We start from the raw sequence: 18,771 nt of genomic DNA, 5'->3' as shown, positions 1-18,771 counted from the left end.
ACGTAACGCGCTTCGGGTTTACGCCGACAGTATAACTTCACCACCACGCGCAAGTGTCCTGGTAGCGGTCGTGTGCCACGATCTGCATGACGGCGAAGCTGTTGCAGAGGCCAATTCCTCTCTTATGCTGACTCATGGTGTATGTGCAGCCCGCAGTCTCGTGGACGTTCTGCGCTACTCGTGACGAATTTCAGCCAGGAACATCGGCACCTTTTTCGTCTTACTACTATCACTTTCGCTGAGCCCATAGCAGACGTTGATGAATGCTTTGTGTCTTTGACAATGGACAACCCAACCCAGACACCCAGCAATATCGACATCAATTCAGACCTTTCGGAGGAAAAGCAGAAAGCGCTGCACGAGTTGCTACTTCGGTTCAAGGAGTGCTTCGCATCTTCTTCTAAGGTACGTCAGACGCCCATCACGAGACACCGAATAATCACGTATGACGATTCGCGTCCCCATACGACAACTACGTTATCGCGTATCGGCGAAAGAGCGCATCGTGTATAATGCACAAGTGAAAGAAATGCTTGACGATGACGTCATGCAACTGTCCCAAAGCCCTTGGTCGTCTCCGGTGGTCCTCCTCAAAAAGATAGACGGAACGCTTCGCTTCTGCGTTCACTATAGAGAGTTGAATATCGTCACAATAAAAGACGTTTATCCGCTTCCGCAGATCGATGATTCGTTAGATCGACTGCGGCGAACCAGGTATTTTTCATCTATGGATGTGAAGAGTGGATATTGGCAAATCGAAGTTGACATAGAAGATCGAAAAAAAAACTGCCTTTGTTACTCCGGATGGACTGTACAAATTTAAAGGGCTTCTATTCGGCCTGTGTTCTGCAACAGCCACATTCCAGAGAATGATGGACACTGTTCTGACGGTTCTGAAGTGGCACAATTGTGTAGCATACCTAGATGACATCGTGTTTACGGCGACCTTCGAAGAAATCTGAAGCGTTTAGAGGCGGTATTTGAGGCGCTCCGCTCCACTAATCTCACGCTAAAGCCCGAAAAGTGCCACTTTGGTTACGAAGAGCTAAAGTTTCTTGGGCATGTCGTGAACGCCGACGGCGTCCAGACTGACCCAGACAAAACATCTGCTGTTGCTGCTTTTCCAACTCTTCACGAGAAGAAAGCAGTACGCCGCTTTCTTGGCCTGTGTGCGTACTATCGTCGCTTCATCGCTAATTTCTCCTGGATCATTGAACCACTCGGTACGCCTCACGCGAGAAGACACACCCTTCGTTTGGACGGATGAGCAAGACGCAGCTTTCACCGAGTTACGGCAGCGCCTGCAGGAATCGCCTGTCCTCGCTCACTTTGACGAGGACGCTGACACCGAGGTGCATACCAACGCATGCAACACCAGTCTTGGTGCTGTACTCGTTCAACACCAGGAAGGCGTTGAGCGAGTGACCGCTGATGCCAGTTGCACCCTTTCGTGTGCCGAAATCAACTACAGTTAAACCTGCTTATAACGAACCTCCATTTAACGAATTCCTTTATATAACGAAGTTTTTCTATTCTCCTCCGTTCCTCCATAGAAGCACCTGTATTTGAGACCTCTACGTAACGAAGTGGCAGCGGTAGACCCCCTCGGAATAACGAATTTACCCCACCGACAGCCTAGAAATTTCGCCCCAAATTTTTTCATATTTGCGCGAGCAGCAACCGGAAGCACCTTCTCCACCGCGACGTAATGCGAAGCGGCGGCGTCGCATTTGGCGCGCTTGAATTCACGGCGACTGCGAGGCGAGAGCGAGTGCACGTGTGCGTGCGTGCGAGTGTGTGCGAGTGTGTGCGAGGCGGGCCTGCATCCCTCGACCCGGCGATCTTGCCGCCGCGGGCGTGACCTTTCTTCCTCCCTTCATTCAAACCTGATCCCGCCGCTTGCTGCAGCTGGTCAAGTCGGAACTCTCCTTTTCCTGTTGATTTTGCCGAAGGAAAAAAAAATTTTTTTTTTCAACGCGCTGGCAGCGCCACTCTTTGGTTACTGCGCAAGTCTGCACTTCACTTCACTAACCTGACACTAGGTGACACTATACGATGCTACTATCGTGTCACTCGCTCTTCGTTTCCGACACCTCGCGCTTGTGCGAAAACGACACACATCCGCGTATCCAGAGTACCTGGTGTGACATTCCAAGGATGAGTGCTTCGACGAAGAAATGCAAGATATTGACCTTGTCTGCAGGTCGCTTTGAAGATAAGCCCGCGCGGGCGCTCACTTTTTCCACTTCTCAGATTGCTTTCAAGATACGGCGGCCGCCGCCGAAGTAAGCGCCTCCCCCGCCGTGCCTAGCACGCTGCCCCCCCCCCCCCCCCCCCCTTCTCCTTTGCGCGCGCGAGATTGAGTCGGCTGACCCCCGCAAGCTTTCACTCGCACACACAGCGTACGGCACGCGGCGACAATGTTCTCGTGTTTGGACTTTACACGGAACCTCAAAGCGACGTCCACGGTGACGGCACAAATGCGCTTGGCAATAAAATGTGCTTCTGTGCAGTTACTACTCCGACGGTACAATGGCTAGAATGTACCGACGGCGACAGCGAATTCGCACCTCCTAATGGCAGCTTCTCCGAGTTACCGGGAACTTATCTCGAAGGCCATGCTTTTGTGTGCGGCAATCAGCGACAGCTATATGAGCAGGAAATACGTCATGGTGGCCATGTAAGCTCACTATCGCTGGCGACTGTCGTCCGGGCGTCGCAACTCGGGAATCGAACGTCTGCGCACATGAGATTTTGCTGATTTTGTGCCTGTGTGTGTAGAAGAAGAAAAAATAGTACGCACTAACCGTTTGGCGCGCAGTGAGCGACTACGGCTTAAGCAGTCAGCCAACATGGGATTCAATGGGGGCTGGATGGGGGAATCTTCGCGACTACGTTTAAACCACAATAAGCATTAATCGGGTACATATTAACGAGGCTTGACTGTACTATCCTTACTTCGTATAGCTGTCTGCTAATTTGCTGTAGCAATCAGTGCTTCGCCTTTCGGGCGAAAACTGGGACTTTTTTGTTCATCGCAACTTTAATGTATTGGGAGTAAATCTTGAGCGATAGTGTGGGGTCTCACACATGTGTTCTTGGGTCCAAGGAACGACAACGCAGTAGTACAGACAATCAAAAGGGCATTTATTGCACCTTTCATACACTAATACATACTAGCCGAATTACAACCAATGGAACATTCACACGGGTGCGCGACAAATCAAGGATGTCCGACTCACCGCAACCCGATAGCGAGCGAATACGCTCGCCCCATGCTAGGACACCATCGCCTAGTCATTCACGTGTACAATCACGCGAACGGTGGCGCGCTCGAACGATCCGTGTTCGTCCATACCGGTGTCCTGCTCTTAGCCTCGCGCGACGGTCGCGCGTGCGCCAGCCCGCTTCGCGCGACCGTCGCGCTTGTTGGTCGCCGATCCCAAGCCAAAGAGGAAGCGCCGTTGACCCCTTTCTCCCAAGTCACCCCGCCGCCCGGTGGCGCCAGCATCGCGACACTCGCGCCATCTCTCGCAATGCGCCGCAACCGCCACGACAGCCGTCGGCACTTAGCTACGCGGTGAAGCCGGATTACAGGAGAGACGCGCGAGAGTCGCGCATCGCCATATCCCCCCAACCTTAAATCACTATACATACTCCGGCGAAACATGTGACACGGTCTGTCAACGCGCGCGTCGCGAACAAAAGTTAGTACAGGCGACAGTGGCCGCGCCAAGGAAATGTCCACACGTTTTCCACAACATGCGAGCCGACATTGTCTCTGGGGTGCACCGCAAGCGTCCGTTGGTCACAGCATCAGCTCTGCAGATTCGATGGCATGAATCCAGCACAGGACTCCGGAAACAGCGACGCAAAAGTCGGCACGAGCAAGCGTCGCCTGCACCGACGCGCCCTGCCGGCGAGAGCCGCTGGTGATTGCCGGCTCTTTTCCCAGCCACCGAGGGTAGCGAGCCGGACACAGGCGGCCGCCGAACTCGCTGCGCCGAACTGGCCACAGGCATCTGCATTGCCAGGGGTGGCTCGTCTCGTTCGTAGGCCGGGGCGGCAGCGCAGACGATGTGCAGGTGACAGCAAACCAGGGGTGACTCTGCTCACGCTGCGTACACTCAATGCACTCGACAAACACTAAAGTAGTGCAAGGGAGAGGAATTCAGCACACGCATCGCCCACGTGGTATAATGTTCAATTCGGCTAGCGAAATTTCGGACGGCATTTCAGATGCTAAGTTCACGTGAACAAAGCTTCCTTTCTTGAGTCGAACGAGTAATTTCAATTCGTGCGAGGCGAACTAATGAGGGAAGCAATGTGCGACACCTCAACACCATAGTCCACCAGGTTGTGCCCCTCCACGTGCGATAGGCGGCTTCGTAAAGCCTTAGGCCTAATGCGTCGCTATCCTGACAACAGCCGGCACAAAAAAAAAAAAAAAAAGTACATCACCCAAAATGGGCACAACAGGCAGCCGCGAGGAGACGTTAGCTCTGTGAGGTGGTCCTACCCCGCTCGGTGCACACAGCATCCGAGTTGACGGCGCCCACCGTCCCAGACGGTGTCTGGGACGGTGTCGGAGCGCCCGGTGCCAGGCCGCAATACCAGTCAGCCCGTAGCGGCACCCGTGGCCCGCGGCCACCCGGCTCCCTCAGCCTCGACTTCCGAAGTCAAAGATATAGAAGAAGCTATTTACATAAGAAATTCGGACCACCCACGAGGCTTCCGTACTCACTCGCTTCAGGCTTGCCAATGCTCCGCGGGTGCTAGGCCTCGATCTCCCAGGATGCAGACCACGTGGCTCTCGTACCGCCGAGTGTACTTCAAAACACTCGCGAAAAGGCTTAGCATGTTGAAAAGTTCAAACACGCTACAGCAACTGTCGCCTCGCTCAAGAAAGCACACCGCCGACACTAGCGATCAAAATCCACGCTAGGACTACTCTTCGGTTGAAACATCTCGAACCGAGCAAAACTGTTAAAATTATCGTCCGATGCCCCAAGAGGTCCACGTTGGGCAGCCAGATGTGGGGTCTCACACATGTGCTCTTGGGACAAAGGAACGACAACGCAGTAGTGCAGACAATCAAAAGGGCATTTATTGCTCCTTTCATACACTAATACATTCTAGCTGAATTACAACCAATAGAACATTCACACGGGCGCGCGACAAATCAAGGAAGTCCGACTCACTGCGACCCGATAGCGAGCGAATACGCTCGCCCCATGCTATGACACCATCGCCTAGTCGTTCACGTGTACAGCCACGCGAGCGGTGGCGCGCTCAAACGATCCGTGTTCGTCCGTACCGGTGTCCTGCTCTTAGCCTCGCGCGACGGTCGCGCGAAGCGTTCGTGCGTGTTGGTCGCCGATCCCAAGTCAAAGAGGAAGCGCCGTTGACCCCTTTCTCTTAAGTCACCCCGCCGCCCGGTGGCGCCAGCATCGCGACACTCGCGCCATCTCTCGCAATGCGCCGCAACCACCACGACCGCCGTCGGCACTTAGCTACGCGGTGAAGCCAGATTACAGGAGAGATGCGCGAGAGTCGCGCATCGCCACATAGTACGTACGGTACGCGTTTCTTTTCCGAATTTTTGTGCCGAATCTGCATATAACGAAATGCTCTTTATAACGAAGTTTTTCGGAAATTTGTCAATTTCGTTATATCCAGGTTTAACTGTACTCCACCTCCGAGAAAGAGTGTCTAGCAGTTGTGTGGGCCATCATGAAATGTCGGCCTTATTTCTATGGTCGCCCTTTCAAGGTGGTGACAGACCACCATTCCTTGTGCTGGTTAGCCAACTTACAGACCCGTCCGGGTGACTGGCTCGATGGAGTCTCCATCTGCAGGAACTCGATGTTACCATCGTCTACAAATCGGGATGTATACACAAAGATGCAGACACGTTGTCGAAACTTACGGTAAGGACATGGACGAAGACGGCGCATTCCTTGGGGGCCCTCACCACATCTGACTTGACCATACGGCAGCGTGAGGGCGCCGAAATACGCCCTCTCATCGATCATCTAGAAGGCAAGAATGTTACAATCCCACGACACATTTCTCGCAGTGTCTCGACCTTCTGCCTCTGAAAGGGTGTCCTCCACAAGAAAAACTCGGGTGCCAGCGACAAAGTATATCTACTGGTCGTACCTGCCGCCCTCCGTGATGACATTCTCCTAGCCTGACATGATGAGCCCACGTCTGGACACTTGGGATTTTCACATACTCTTGCTAGAGTACTCCAGACGTACTAATGGCCCAGACTTTCTACTACGGTGAAGAGTTGTTACATGCAAAGCTGCCGTGAGTGTCAACTGCAGGAGCATAGTCCTCAGACATGGTGCCCCATCACATGTCATCACCGACAGAGGAACTGCCTTTAGAGCCCAACTGATAGAGGACATTTTCAAGCTGAGCTACACGCAGCATCGCAAGGCGACTGCCTATCATCCACAGACCAACGGACTGACGGAACGGCTAAACAAAACCATTGCTGACATGCTGTCTATGTATGTAGACATCCAGCATAAAACATGGAATCAAGTCCTGCCGTATGTTACATTCACGTACAACACCGCCATTCAAGAAACCACACGATTCACACCATTCCGTCTTGTCTACGAGCGTGAGGTCCAGACTAGGCTAGATGCTATGCTCCCCCACGGCAACGACACATCACCCACTTGCGACGCCAAGCAACTTACTCAAAACGCAGAGGAAGCTCGTCAACTCGCGCGCATACACATCACGAAGCAGCAGAGTACAGACGCACGATGGTACAACCCTCAACATGGGCAAGTCGACTACCAGCCAGGTGACCAAGTCTGGGTGTGGAATCCAATCCGTCGCCAGGAGTTGTCTGAGAAGCTGATTAGTAGATACTTTGGACCCTACAAAGTGATACGCCGCATTAGTGAAGTTAACTATGAGGTCATTCCGGATGGGGCCGCGTCACCTCGGCATCGACAGCCCCACCCTGAGGTTGTCCATGTTGTTCACCTTAAGCCGTATTTCGCGAGTTAAGGCGGCGCCGACCCAATCTCATACGACTTCAAGACTTCCACTTTCAATTTTAGTAAGCATCGGGTCTATGCTTTTCTTTTGGTGGGGGAATAATGCCGCTAAGTATCACGAGCAAGCGCTGTGAAAGAAGTTGTGAGTGGGACGCATGCTCTGCAAGAGGCGGGCGCTGAAGAAGAAGTAGAGGCTGAGGACGCTGGCTTGTGTTTTTGCATGCCATCTTATCCAGCTGTCAGTCTTGCCGATGCCTGGTACATCTTCAATTGTCTTTTCGTGACAGTATGAAGAAACTACCAAGAAAGAAAAGAAACTTTCTTGCCGAGGCGGGAGTCGAATCTGTGTACCCCCGCTCCCAAAGCAAGCATCGTAACCACTCATCGAGCATCGTCCACAGTTGGCGCTTTCGTACGCTCGTGCTCTGCGAGGTGAAGAGGTTTTGCGCGCTATGAGAGCGAGAGAGGCATTCATGGAGCGGCTCTCCTGGATCGCAGTGTCGGCATTGGAACGCGGTGTCGGTGTTGCAAGCTGCGCTATGCAATGCGCAGCGACGGCCGTAAGTCTGAGACGTGCGAGAAGAAATGATCATCATGATGAGTAATAAGATGAAAAGTTTGCGTGCACTTCCGGAAAATGCTGGGCTACGATTGCCCAGCTTCGCTGTTTCAAGTGTTGCGTGGCCGAGTGCAAGGTTAAGCGTTTTTTTTTTCTTTCAGAACATTTTATTGTTTTGTATTATTATTATTATATTATTAAGAAACAACCGGGCATAAAATAATGTCAGTGATACGTCCTATGACCCTGAGGAGCAATGGACATCAGTTCTTCGAGTATACATATCTTAGAATAAGAATTTATGCTGTCCATTTAGTTTTCATTGTTATCTAGTCCGATTTCGGGCACGAGTGTATCTGGGCATGCTAGAACCTACCTGCACGAAAGTGCAGCTGTGTTCTCTTAATAAACTTAGCTGCGAATGATGTTCCTTTCTGTGTGGCACCTACCTGCACGAAAGTGCACCTTTGTTCTCTAAATAATCTTAGGTGCGAATGATGTTCCTTTCTGTCTGGCCGTTTCTTTAGTGTTTCAGCCTTTCCTGCCATGAAAATATCAGTCCTACTACTCACAAACCTGTTAAGAAAAACGCACAAGCACAATAAACAACAGTACCTTGTTGAGCTATTTTAATTGCATATAGAGGAGTTAGCTTACAATCAAAGCTATGTCTTTTAATGTGTTAGCATTAGGAGTGTCAAACTGGATAAAAGTGTATGTATGTGAAGTGTGTGAAGCCGGTCACATGGTAGAGGTAGAGAGGGGATGGGAGAGTTTATCAGTGGGAGAGCTTAGAAGGGCTTGGGCGCTCTAGAAGTCGGTCGGAGCTCGGCAGAAGGGAGAGAGATCAGTGCAGCTACAAAAGGGTGGCGGCACTCAAGCGCCATCACCTTGGTCTGCTCCGGACCACTGTCATTTGCACTTCACTCGTCAAAGAGGCAGGATGTGTGTCGAGTGACTTCCTGAACAGTGCTTTGCAATGTGGTGAACGTGGTTTAAATCATGATGGATCTGGGACCTCGAAGAGGTGCGATGTAATGCTAACGCATTTCTCTCGCGTTTACCGCAAAATCACGCCTGACAAAATTTCCATGTACAGTGTCATTTTTCTTATTTCACGCCAAACGAGAGACGAATGATGTAATGTAAATAGGCTACAGGCATATTCGCTAGCAGATCTTTCTATCATGACCTTCACCTCTTCTTTGACGAAAAACTGCAACGAAAGGAAAGAAAGGATTAAAACTTCAAACTAGGGCCCAAACAAATGTTCTTATAAACGCTTTACATTTAGGAATGAGGTGAGCGCGTTCTAACGATTCCGTCAGCACAAATGACCTACTCAAACAGGAAACCAAGCTTGAGTTAACAGTTGCTTTCTGCAGTTGTCGTGAATATCATTGATGCGAAATATTGTTTTAATCAAAACACTGCACCTTTCTTTTCACCTGCTTCAGCGTACAGTGGAATCTCGATGATACGAATCTCACGGGGGTCACGAAAAATATTCGTATTAGACGAAATTCGTATCATCGAAAGACAATTAAAACTAGCTAAATTAGGGGGGACGCGGGGATCAGATCGCGAAAATCGCGAGAAAAATTGATTTTTGAAAACCACGCGTTTCGATACCTGCAATGCCTAATCTACACTATATCAAGATGTTTTGGCTGAAAACGCACTAAAAGTGCCCTAAAAAGATTGAATTCTTGAGTGCGCAGGGCGAGAAAACAGCTTTAAATTGCGCAAAATCACCACAGTTCACGGAGCCATATCTCGTATTTCCCTCCACCGAGCGCCGCCATCTTGGTATCGTTCGAAAGCTCAAAGTTTTGCCGTTCCGCTTCTCAATTCGTCCATCGTCGCCAACTTGTAACAAATGCACAAACACCAAAGAAGCGCGGGTCTGCGATAGGTAGTCACACGGGCCCTCTGATAAAAGCTCCGATTGGCTGCCGTGCTGAAAGGCGTCTCTCCATTGGTTGCTGCTGTGGCAGGGGCAAGATGGCAACCGCAGTTGTCTGCTTCGTAAACCACGCCGGCGTCTTCACTTGACACACAGAATTCGGATTACTGAGAACTCCCAGGTTAGTGATGGATCGTCGCTCGTTGGCGAATAAACTTTGGACGAAGCACACCTTCGGAATATGGAAGCGCTCCTACGGCAAGAAAAATACGGCGATTAGCGGGAGAAGCGGAGGAGCACCCGACTGAACGAGCGCAACCTTGCACCCTGGATTACGTGCCGCGCTATCTAGCACCGTGTGACTCCAGCAGGGAAACCCACAATCTCCCTGTGCCATCGGCACCGATAACGCAGCCGACGGAAGACGCGCCAGCAGAGGCTCCCGCGCCTCGGCGTACGGCCGCGCGAATCAGATGAGATCGTTTCTCGGTAGACGTAGCTCGCTGCGACTAATCAAAATGGCGCATTTATTTGTATCAACTGACATGGGTCGAAAATCGATTCGTAACAACCGTTTTCTAGCACGTTGCAAAGTAACGGCATTTATTCGTATCAACCGACGTGGGTCGAAAATCGATTCGTAACAACCGTTTTCTAGCACGTTGCAAAGTAATGGGGCTCGGCCGGGACCGCGGAAAAATTCGTATCATCCGGAAATTTGTATTAGCCGTGATCGTATCATCGAGGTTTCACTGTATTTGCGCGGTCGTTTTGTTACGGAAAAAGAAATAGTGCTTGCACCCTGTGGGGTCTCACACATGCTCTTGGGACAAAGGAACGACAACACAGTAGTGCAAACAATCAAAAAGGCATTTATTGCACCTTTCATACACTAATACACACTAGCCGAAATACAACCAATAGAACATTCACATGGGCGCGCCACAAATCAAGAAAGTCCGACTTACCGCAACCTGATAGGGAGCGAATACGTTCGCCCCATGCTATGACACCATCGCCTAGTCATTCACGTGTGCGGTCACACGAACGGTGGCGCGTTCGAACGATCCGTGTTCGTCCATACCGGTGCCCCACTCCGAGCCACGCGAGACGTCTCGCAAAGCGTGGATCGGCGCACGCGCGGGACGTCCGCGTCGCTCACCGATCCGAATCCAAAGAGGAAGCGCCCTCGACCTTTCTCTCCCAAGTCACCCCGCCGTTCGACGGCGTTAGCATCGCGACACTCGCGCCATCTCCCGCAATGCTCCGCAACCACCATGACTGCCGCCGGGCTTAGCCACGCGGAGAAGCTGGGCTACAGGAGACATGCGGGGAAAACATCATGAGTAGACGCGTGAGAGTCGCGCATCCCCACAACCCCTGGCGCGCCTAACAAGGCCTACGATACTGCGCCAAGAGTTATTCACACAATAAACTCCAAGTACACGAAAGTGTAAGCAGGAAGTGTCTTAAAAGCATATGTTACACCAATGCAGTACACGTGAGTTCAATGGGGACTACGCGCACCATGGAGCTATAGAGCAAACTGTGAGGGCGAGCAATGAGGGGAAGTGCATGGGTGAGGAGACCAGGGTGTGGTCACGCACCCTGGTCACCATGGGTGAGGAGAGGCAGGGTGAGAAGTAATATTCGCTACCCTTAGTTTTATTCAGGAGGCTTACCTCTGCTGTCACACAAAACGAGTGCTGATGAATTGCTCTAGTCAGCCGATGCTTCTTTTTTCATTCCACCTGAAATCACTGTTGGTTGTCTACAGAATTGCACACTACTTTGGCTAAACTGTCACTTGCCGTTACGCTATGTATACCTAATCACAAACTTGACTACAGTTGGCGGACAGCACCAATCACCGTGACAGCATTTACCTTGCAAAATGTGAACACGACATCCCACAGTTTTTGCACCTTTTCTACAGCACATAACGCATCAGAGATCGAAATTTGTGCAGTATAACTTTGTTCTATGCTAGTTGGTTTATTGCCCTTTAAAGAAACTCTGCATGTTGTGTGAGAGCTGCCTGCACTGCTCAAGACAGCATGGCTCTACCGTTCGTCAAAAGGTCTTCCTTCAAGGAGCAAAACACAGTTAAGACTGCTTATGTGTGGAAATGCGAAAGCATTATATAGTCCCATTGGTGAAATGTCTCGTTTTTGAAATGCCCGCACAAGCATTCTAACTGTGCCTCGGTAAGGCCAAATCAAAATGTGCCAAGCATCTCAATACGCTCGCTTGCCCGTGAGGAGTTCATAATTCGAAGGACCGCTCAGTGGCGTTTAATTGGACATTAATGCTTTTTATTTTATACACTCATTTTATACACTCATGACGTGGTGCCACTGCCTCCACATTGGCGGCTTCACTGTCGTGTGCCCAATGACGCCTGCACTAGGTGACACGTTTAGTCAGCCAGATGACTGCGATGTGACGTGTGTGATGACACAACCTTTTTGCACACGTTTAGTCAACCAGAACTGTGGAGTTGTCGTGGCGTTTGGGAAGCATGCTCGTCTTGCACCCCGGAGTCTTGGTCATTTTTGTCATTTTTTTTTCAAAGGCATGAATTTACTTTGTTTACAGGAACATGCCTGAGAAATGTGACGTCAATCTGAGCATTTTGTGACGTGTTCTTGCTCTTTGTGGCATCGGCCATATATTGTACCATCTATTGGTCACGCCAACGGATTTTTGCATAATGGGGTTGTCGGGATATGGGGGTATGCCAACGGCCCTCTGCCTCGACACACCGAGCCCCGTGGTTGGCGCATGCCTGCACATCAATCGCGGTCCGGTACAAGCTCGAGGAAACAATAGACGACAACCACGTGTACACTCGGAAAGCATTTATTACGACTGCAACTAACACTTCGAGCAGGCCAGCTAGCTATAGTTGACATCGCTGAGGGTTCCCTCAAAGAGAATAATACACTAGGTAAAGAAGGGCTTCCGACTTACCAACTGGGGAATACGGGGGGGGGGCCGCGGCGTTTGCCGCGGCAAGAACGCGGTTGACTAACCACGTGCGGGAATACGAGAGCGGCGACGGAGACTTGCGCCATCGCCGCTTGCTGGGGACCAAAGAGCCCCGGGCGATATCAGCGGGATCTCACGTGACCCACCCGGTGGCGCTGATAGCGCTTGCGATTCCCGCGCGCCGCCCGCGGAAGGAAAGTTTCCCCTCTCCCAACTCTCCCTGGCACGCATGCGCTTGACGCGACGTTCGCTGCCCGTGCGGCGGTTATGGGACACGAGGATTCCCACAGGGTACATAATGCTTTCACATTAACATATTTGGGCCCAGCGCAAGTTGCAATTTGGGACACACACTATGCTCGTGTTGTTGTTTTCTGTGATAAAAGTTTTGGGATTAAAGTGGAACATGCAAGTGATAAAGCCATACACAAGCTATCTGCCAGTGTGTTGTTCAAGCTGCAGGGGCATGACCAAGAAGTTCACATTTGTTTTCCGAGTGATGAGAAATGGAAGCAGGCATACCACAACAAGAAATGTTCGCAAGTCACGTAGTATTTTTGGACAAATCTGCAATTCAGGACTTCCGATTATTGAGACTTTTTGGCAATCACTGTTAAGTCCGAATTATTAGTCGGCAATTGTATTGAGGATTAACTGTATTCGAACTTCACTGAATGGCACACTATCTTGCCGCGTTATATGACAGTAGTTCAGTGAAATCTCGATATATTGAACTTCAGGTGATCGTGGCAAATTGTTCGTTATTCTGAAAGGTCATTATAGTGAAAACCCCTAAATTAACCATTTCACCCATCAACACATCAGCTGTCACTGTATGAGCCATCCATGAAAACATCACCGTTGGCTCTTGGCCCACGCTGTTGCTATTTTTCATGGATTCTGCTGGTACACACCACCGCAGCACCGTATATTGAGTGGCACGCGCAAAAGAGATGCTGAAGCCGAGAAAAACACCGACAAGGAAGAAGCTCCATGTTGCCTATAAAGGGTACTGTTTCTTTTTTTTTTCGCATTCCTTGCTGTGGACACTGCAACTGTTCCAAAGTGCAAGGGCGTGTAAATCACACTGTCCGGAAAGTGCGATCGTGTGGCATCCCTGCGAGCACGGAGGTTACATTTCTCCACATGCGTAGCTGGTACAACCACAGAAAAAAATGTGAAAGAAAAAAGAGGCGTGTGCAGAAAGAAGGGCAAAAGAAGGAAGAGATGTGCCTCCGTTGCTCGGCGACACTTGTCTGGGCAGAGCATGCGCTCACAATACCTAATGTGTCGTTGCCTCTGCAATAAGGGGGGGGGGGGGGGTCTTTTTCCGGCGTTTTTTCTTTTTCTCCAGCGCATGCTCGGGTTTTCCGAATTCGTGCGCTGCGGCGTCCACTTTCTTCGCCTTGTCGTCTGCTAGCCTACTATTCGGGCTGCCGTGAAGGATACAAGGAAATCTAAGATTCCAAGATTTCGGAATATTAGATCGTAGTACTGAGGCATTGTTAACATCACACGGAAACTGAATAACAATCGTTATTCTGAATAGTTCGGTATTTTGAAATTTGTAGTGCTGAAATATTTTTACATTGAAACCATATGCAGTCAGTAGGGGATTTCTGAAAACCTCATTAATCTGAAAAGTTTGTTTATGTGGTGTTCGTAGTAATGAGGTTTCGATGTATAAGGTTTGATTTTATGTTGTAATTTCACAATGTATACGTGTGTGGGGCTTTTCCCTGTGTCACGGGAGCTGAAAGGAAATCTATGATGTTTTTTTTTTTTTGCTTTCGTGTTTTGCTTGGAGCATCGGTACGATACTGTTTAAAAGGGGGCATTGACAAGCGTACTTGTTTATCTTTTTCCGGTGACCGTTTTTCACCAGCTAACAAATGTTATAAAGTTATCACTCAGCGCAAGACGCACCTTCCTGTATCAGAACTTTCTCGAATGTTGTCACCGATTCTATCTGTTGTCTATGTTGTCGCCGAACCTTGTCTAATCAGATAGCACTCGTGACACGAATAGTGTTGTACAATCTGGAACGCACGTGAGCACCAGCGATTATGCTGGAATGTACGATGAGTCAAGTATAAATATCTGATGCACTTAATCAGGAGATCAGATTACGACAAATGACGAGTGTGCTCACCGCTATCATTGTGCTCTAAGTGTTACTTTTTTTGCTCCGCACCAAGTTCGCCCAATAAAGAGATAGTTTTCGTGACTCAGTGTTGCCACTGTTTGGTTCTTCACTGTAACTGCAACGCGACAATTTGCATTCACCTGCAGTGTAACAAGCACCAGGGAGCAGCCATTTGTGACCGAGGCTGGTAAGAGCGCAGCAGAAGCTGTGTGCCAGCTACGGATGGCAAGCTTGGCTTCCTTGGTAGGGGCCATGACAGCAGCTCCAGTGGAACCCGAGGGCCTTGTCCGGAAGGCACTGCTGCTGCTTGTGGGAATTCCATCAGATCTCTTTCCTTATGATCCTGTAAGTTTTGAAAACACACCTTGGGACAGACAACTACGGTTTAGTGTTAGGATTTTGGGATTGCCAGTGTTCTTGGAGGTGCAACCCCAAGAATGGCAGCTTGATGTGCATTCATAATACCTTTGTGCCCATAGCTCTCCTAGGAAACCAAAAGTTTCTGCCACCATTATTTGTCACTTATTGGCTATGTAATCAGTGTAGTGAATTGTTTTCTAATGCTTTTATTCATTGTTGTCATGGTCTATAGGTGGTAAAATCAACACTGAAGTTTTTTGATTACAATACGCCTTTATCTCGAAAGTAGGCTCAAAATACATATACAGTTTAACCTGGATATAACAAAATTGACAAATTCCCGAAAAACTTTGTTATAAAGAAGATTTCGTTATATGCAGGTTCGGCACGAAAATTCGCAAAAAGAAACGCTTACCGGCTTTCCTCGATTCCAACACGTCCTCGATTGTAACGCGCACTCGTTTTCCGTTTTCGTCGAAGCACTCATCCTTGGAATGTCACACCAGGCACTGGATGCGTGGACGCGTGTCGTTTCGCACAAGCGCGAGGCATCGGAAATGAAGAGCGAGCGTCGTATATTGTTACAGTAGAACCCCGCTGTTATGTTCCCGGGGGCTGCGTTTTCCCGGCTGTTTGTTTCGGGCGGTCCCGGCACAGCTCCCATAGAACCCAACGCATTGGTAATCCCGCTGTTGCGTCACAACTGTGGAACCGTTCCTGCATCATACATTGCGAACTACCACCCCGCGCCAGCCCGAGCGGCCATCTTGACTTTTCATGTCGCTTGGCTTGATGGCTTGACGATGGCATTGGCCGCCCAAAGTGCCGGGGGCGATAACTATGACGTATTTTCGGTTTCCGCCAGCAAAAGTATGGCCCTTGAGTTCCGTATTTGCTATCTAAAGATGGTGTCTACGATGCGTTGTTGCCTTAAAATGGGTTTTGGCTCATAGATATTCCGTATAAAGTCCAAGGGCGAGATAACGCAGTCGCCGCGCGCCGTATGCTGTATGTGCGAGTGAAAACGTGCGAGGGGAGCCGACAACAGCATCTAAATCTCACGCGCGCAAGAAAGAAAAGCTGGAGGAAGCGCGCCTTCTTCCATTGTGCTCGAGGCACCGGCAAGAGAGAGAGGGCGGAGGGATAGCGGGCGGCGTTGTACTGTACTCTGGCATCAACTGCGCACTGCGCGTCGCCGTGCGGTCGGGCGGACTGTATCTTGAATGCGATCTGCGTTGGGGCAGAGTATAGGCAGTGTAGGTGCGTTGGCAGCTCGTAGCTTTGTGCATGCTGTGTGTTCTCGGCGCTCAGTTTGCGTTGGAGCGGTAGACAACAGCACGAAGGTCACTTCGCTCGCTTCTGCAGCGGCGCTTCCACACGCCGCCAGCGTTTGACAGTGCGTGTCCGCTCTCATCGAGTGTGATGTGTCACAGCGTCTGCCAGCGCGTCGGAAACATCAACTGGAAAAGGAGAGTGCCGGCTTGGCGGGCTAGGCCAGCTGCAGCAAGCGGCAGGATCAGGTTTGAATGAAGGGAGGGAAAAGGTCACGCCCACGGCGGCAAGAATGCCGGTCGAGGGATGCAGGCATGCCTCGCACCCGCTCGCACGCACGCACACGTGCGCTCGCTTCGCATTTCGTCGCGGCAGAGAAGGTGCTTCCGGTTGCTGCTCGCGCAAAAAGGACAAAATTTGGGGCGAAATCTCTAGGTTGTCGGCGGGGAAATTCGTTGTTTTGAGGGGGTCTCCCTCTGCCACTTCGTTACGTAGAGGTCACAAATACATGTGCTTCTATAAAGTAACGGCGGGGAATAAAAAAACTCTGTTATATCCCGGAATTCGTTATATGGAGGTTCGTTATAAGCAGGTTTAACTAGTATTTTGTATAGCTTATATACAAATATACTGTAATGAAGAAGAAGTGCCAGTTAGCCAGCCGCATCACCATCGCTTTACACACGGGGCGAGTTCTGACTGCTTGCAGGGTTCTGACTGCCACACCAAGTTCAACCTCTCAATCCTTGCCTGCCCTGTCAATAAACACCTTGACAGTACAATTTGACACTTTGTATAGTATATACACATATACAGTTCAACTTCGATATAAAGAAGTCAGTACAATCCGCAATTTGCTTCTTTATATTGAAATTTCATTATATTGAAATGCAATCTTTTATGCAAATAAATACAATCGCTTACACGGAAGGGACTGCAAGATTTTCCGAATTATCAGACAATCCGCAAAAAAAAATTATTGAGAAAAAAAATATTTTGCTGAACTTGAGAGTCTGCAATGAAAGATACAGTTTCATGCCGTGATTGCCGTGATGATGATATCTTCACATCGGCGGTACGAAGTGAAGGCAGCCATGCTTTCGCGTTCACTCCGCCCTTGTGGCTGGTAGGGTCGCCTGCAGTGGGACGACGCTATCACGAAAAGCGCTGGCAGGAGTGAGTGAATCCTTCATCTGCCGCTCGCTTCAACGCATCACCGAAACTCGAGATTACGCCACCTCCAGCACTATGTGGATGGGAAGACAGTGCATGATGCCACGCCGTCGTAGCTCGCCCAGTCTTTGCACACGTAGCAGATTACCTCTAAAACAGAGCGCACGGGCTGCGTGTGTGCTCAGCCATGTTGACAGCTGTGTGCGGCCACAGCTGTGCTTGAAAAGGAGATGCTCGTCAACCCACCTCGTTGTGAGGAAACGTTAAAGAAGTCACGGTAACGGAGGCCAAACCTTCATAAACCTCCAGAAACCAAAAATTAAATCAAGCAGGAGGGTGACGCTGAAATGTGATACTGCAAGAGTGAAACATGACACCCCCTTGGTGCCCTTTGAAGCAAACAACAGTGGCGCGCGCCTATTAAAGGGGCCCTGAAACAATTTTGATGATTTTGTACAAATGTACTGAGTCGTTAGAGTAGGTCCTTCTGATCATTAATTGACGCATCTAAGTGCTCCGCGTAAAGCATGTGATTTATTATAAGGTTTCAAAAGGGCACATCGCCACCGATCGCAGCACACCACTTTGCGGAGTTTTCAGCCGCCCCTGAGCAGGTAACGCGATTTTACCATACGACGTCAGTAGGACGAACTATCCGATTGGCCGCCCAGGGTGCATCATCGATCATTTTTCTAACATTATGTTGAAAAAATGTTGTTTGTAATACTTGAAATGTTAGTTAATTTGTTCCTATAAAAAGAAAGTGACAGAAAGGGAATGTACTATCGGCGTCAAATGAAATGCGAACAGCGGAGTGCCTACCAGAAGGTATAGTGCGCAACGTCCAGTCGTCACCATTGACAGGAGTGCACATCCGGTTTGACTGCATTGCGTGTTGATGTTCCCCCTATGCTGCGATATTTTCGTTTCCGTTCTGGTTTTCTTTTATTTGAATGCGAGAAGACGACGGCGTAGTAATGATGACTGCGCAAGCTGTACCACTCGCACCGCTGTTCGAGATTTATTTGACGCTGATAGAATGTACAGTTTCGCCGCGTTTGGCAAAAATACTTGCCCTGTGTTGTGATATTTTAGCTTCTGTTTTCTTTGATTTTTCTTTCTCGCTTTGAAATAAAGGAGAACCAAAAAGAAACGAAAGGGGGGAGCATCATCTCGCAGTGCGGCTAAACCGGATGTTCGCGCCTGTCAATGGTGACGACTGGATGGTGCACTATACCTTCCATTAGGCGCTCTGCTGTTCGCATTTCATTTGACGCCGATAGTAGAAGGACAATGTATCACTAAACTCTTGAAAGCACTTCTGGCGCACAGCAAGTGT

General features: G+C 49.8%; 1 protein-coding gene across 3 annotated transcripts in view; it reads left to right on the top strand.

Moving 5' to 3' along the window:
• Window positions 1-18,771, top strand: part of LOC119431233 (gamma-tubulin complex component 6) — a 314,121-nt gene that overhangs the window by 28,807 nt on the left and 266,543 nt on the right. For all 3 annotated transcript variants that reach the window (XM_037698710.2, XM_049657249.1, XM_037698709.2), the window contains exon 4: window positions 14,774-14,972. In XM_037698710.2, coding sequence (XP_037554638.1) covers window positions 14,774-14,972 — 199 coding nt within the window. The remainder of the gene's footprint in view (window positions 1-14,773; window positions 14,973-18,771) is intronic.

Source organism: Dermacentor silvarum, chromosome 10, assembly GCF_013339745.2.
Source record: "Dermacentor silvarum isolate Dsil-2018 chromosome 10, BIME_Dsil_1.4, whole genome shotgun sequence".
Lineage (NCBI taxonomy): Eukaryota > Metazoa > Arthropoda > Arachnida > Ixodida > Ixodidae > Dermacentor > Dermacentor silvarum.
Note: the sequence above shows the minus strand (reverse complement) of the source record. Positions and strands in the feature narration are given on the sequence as shown.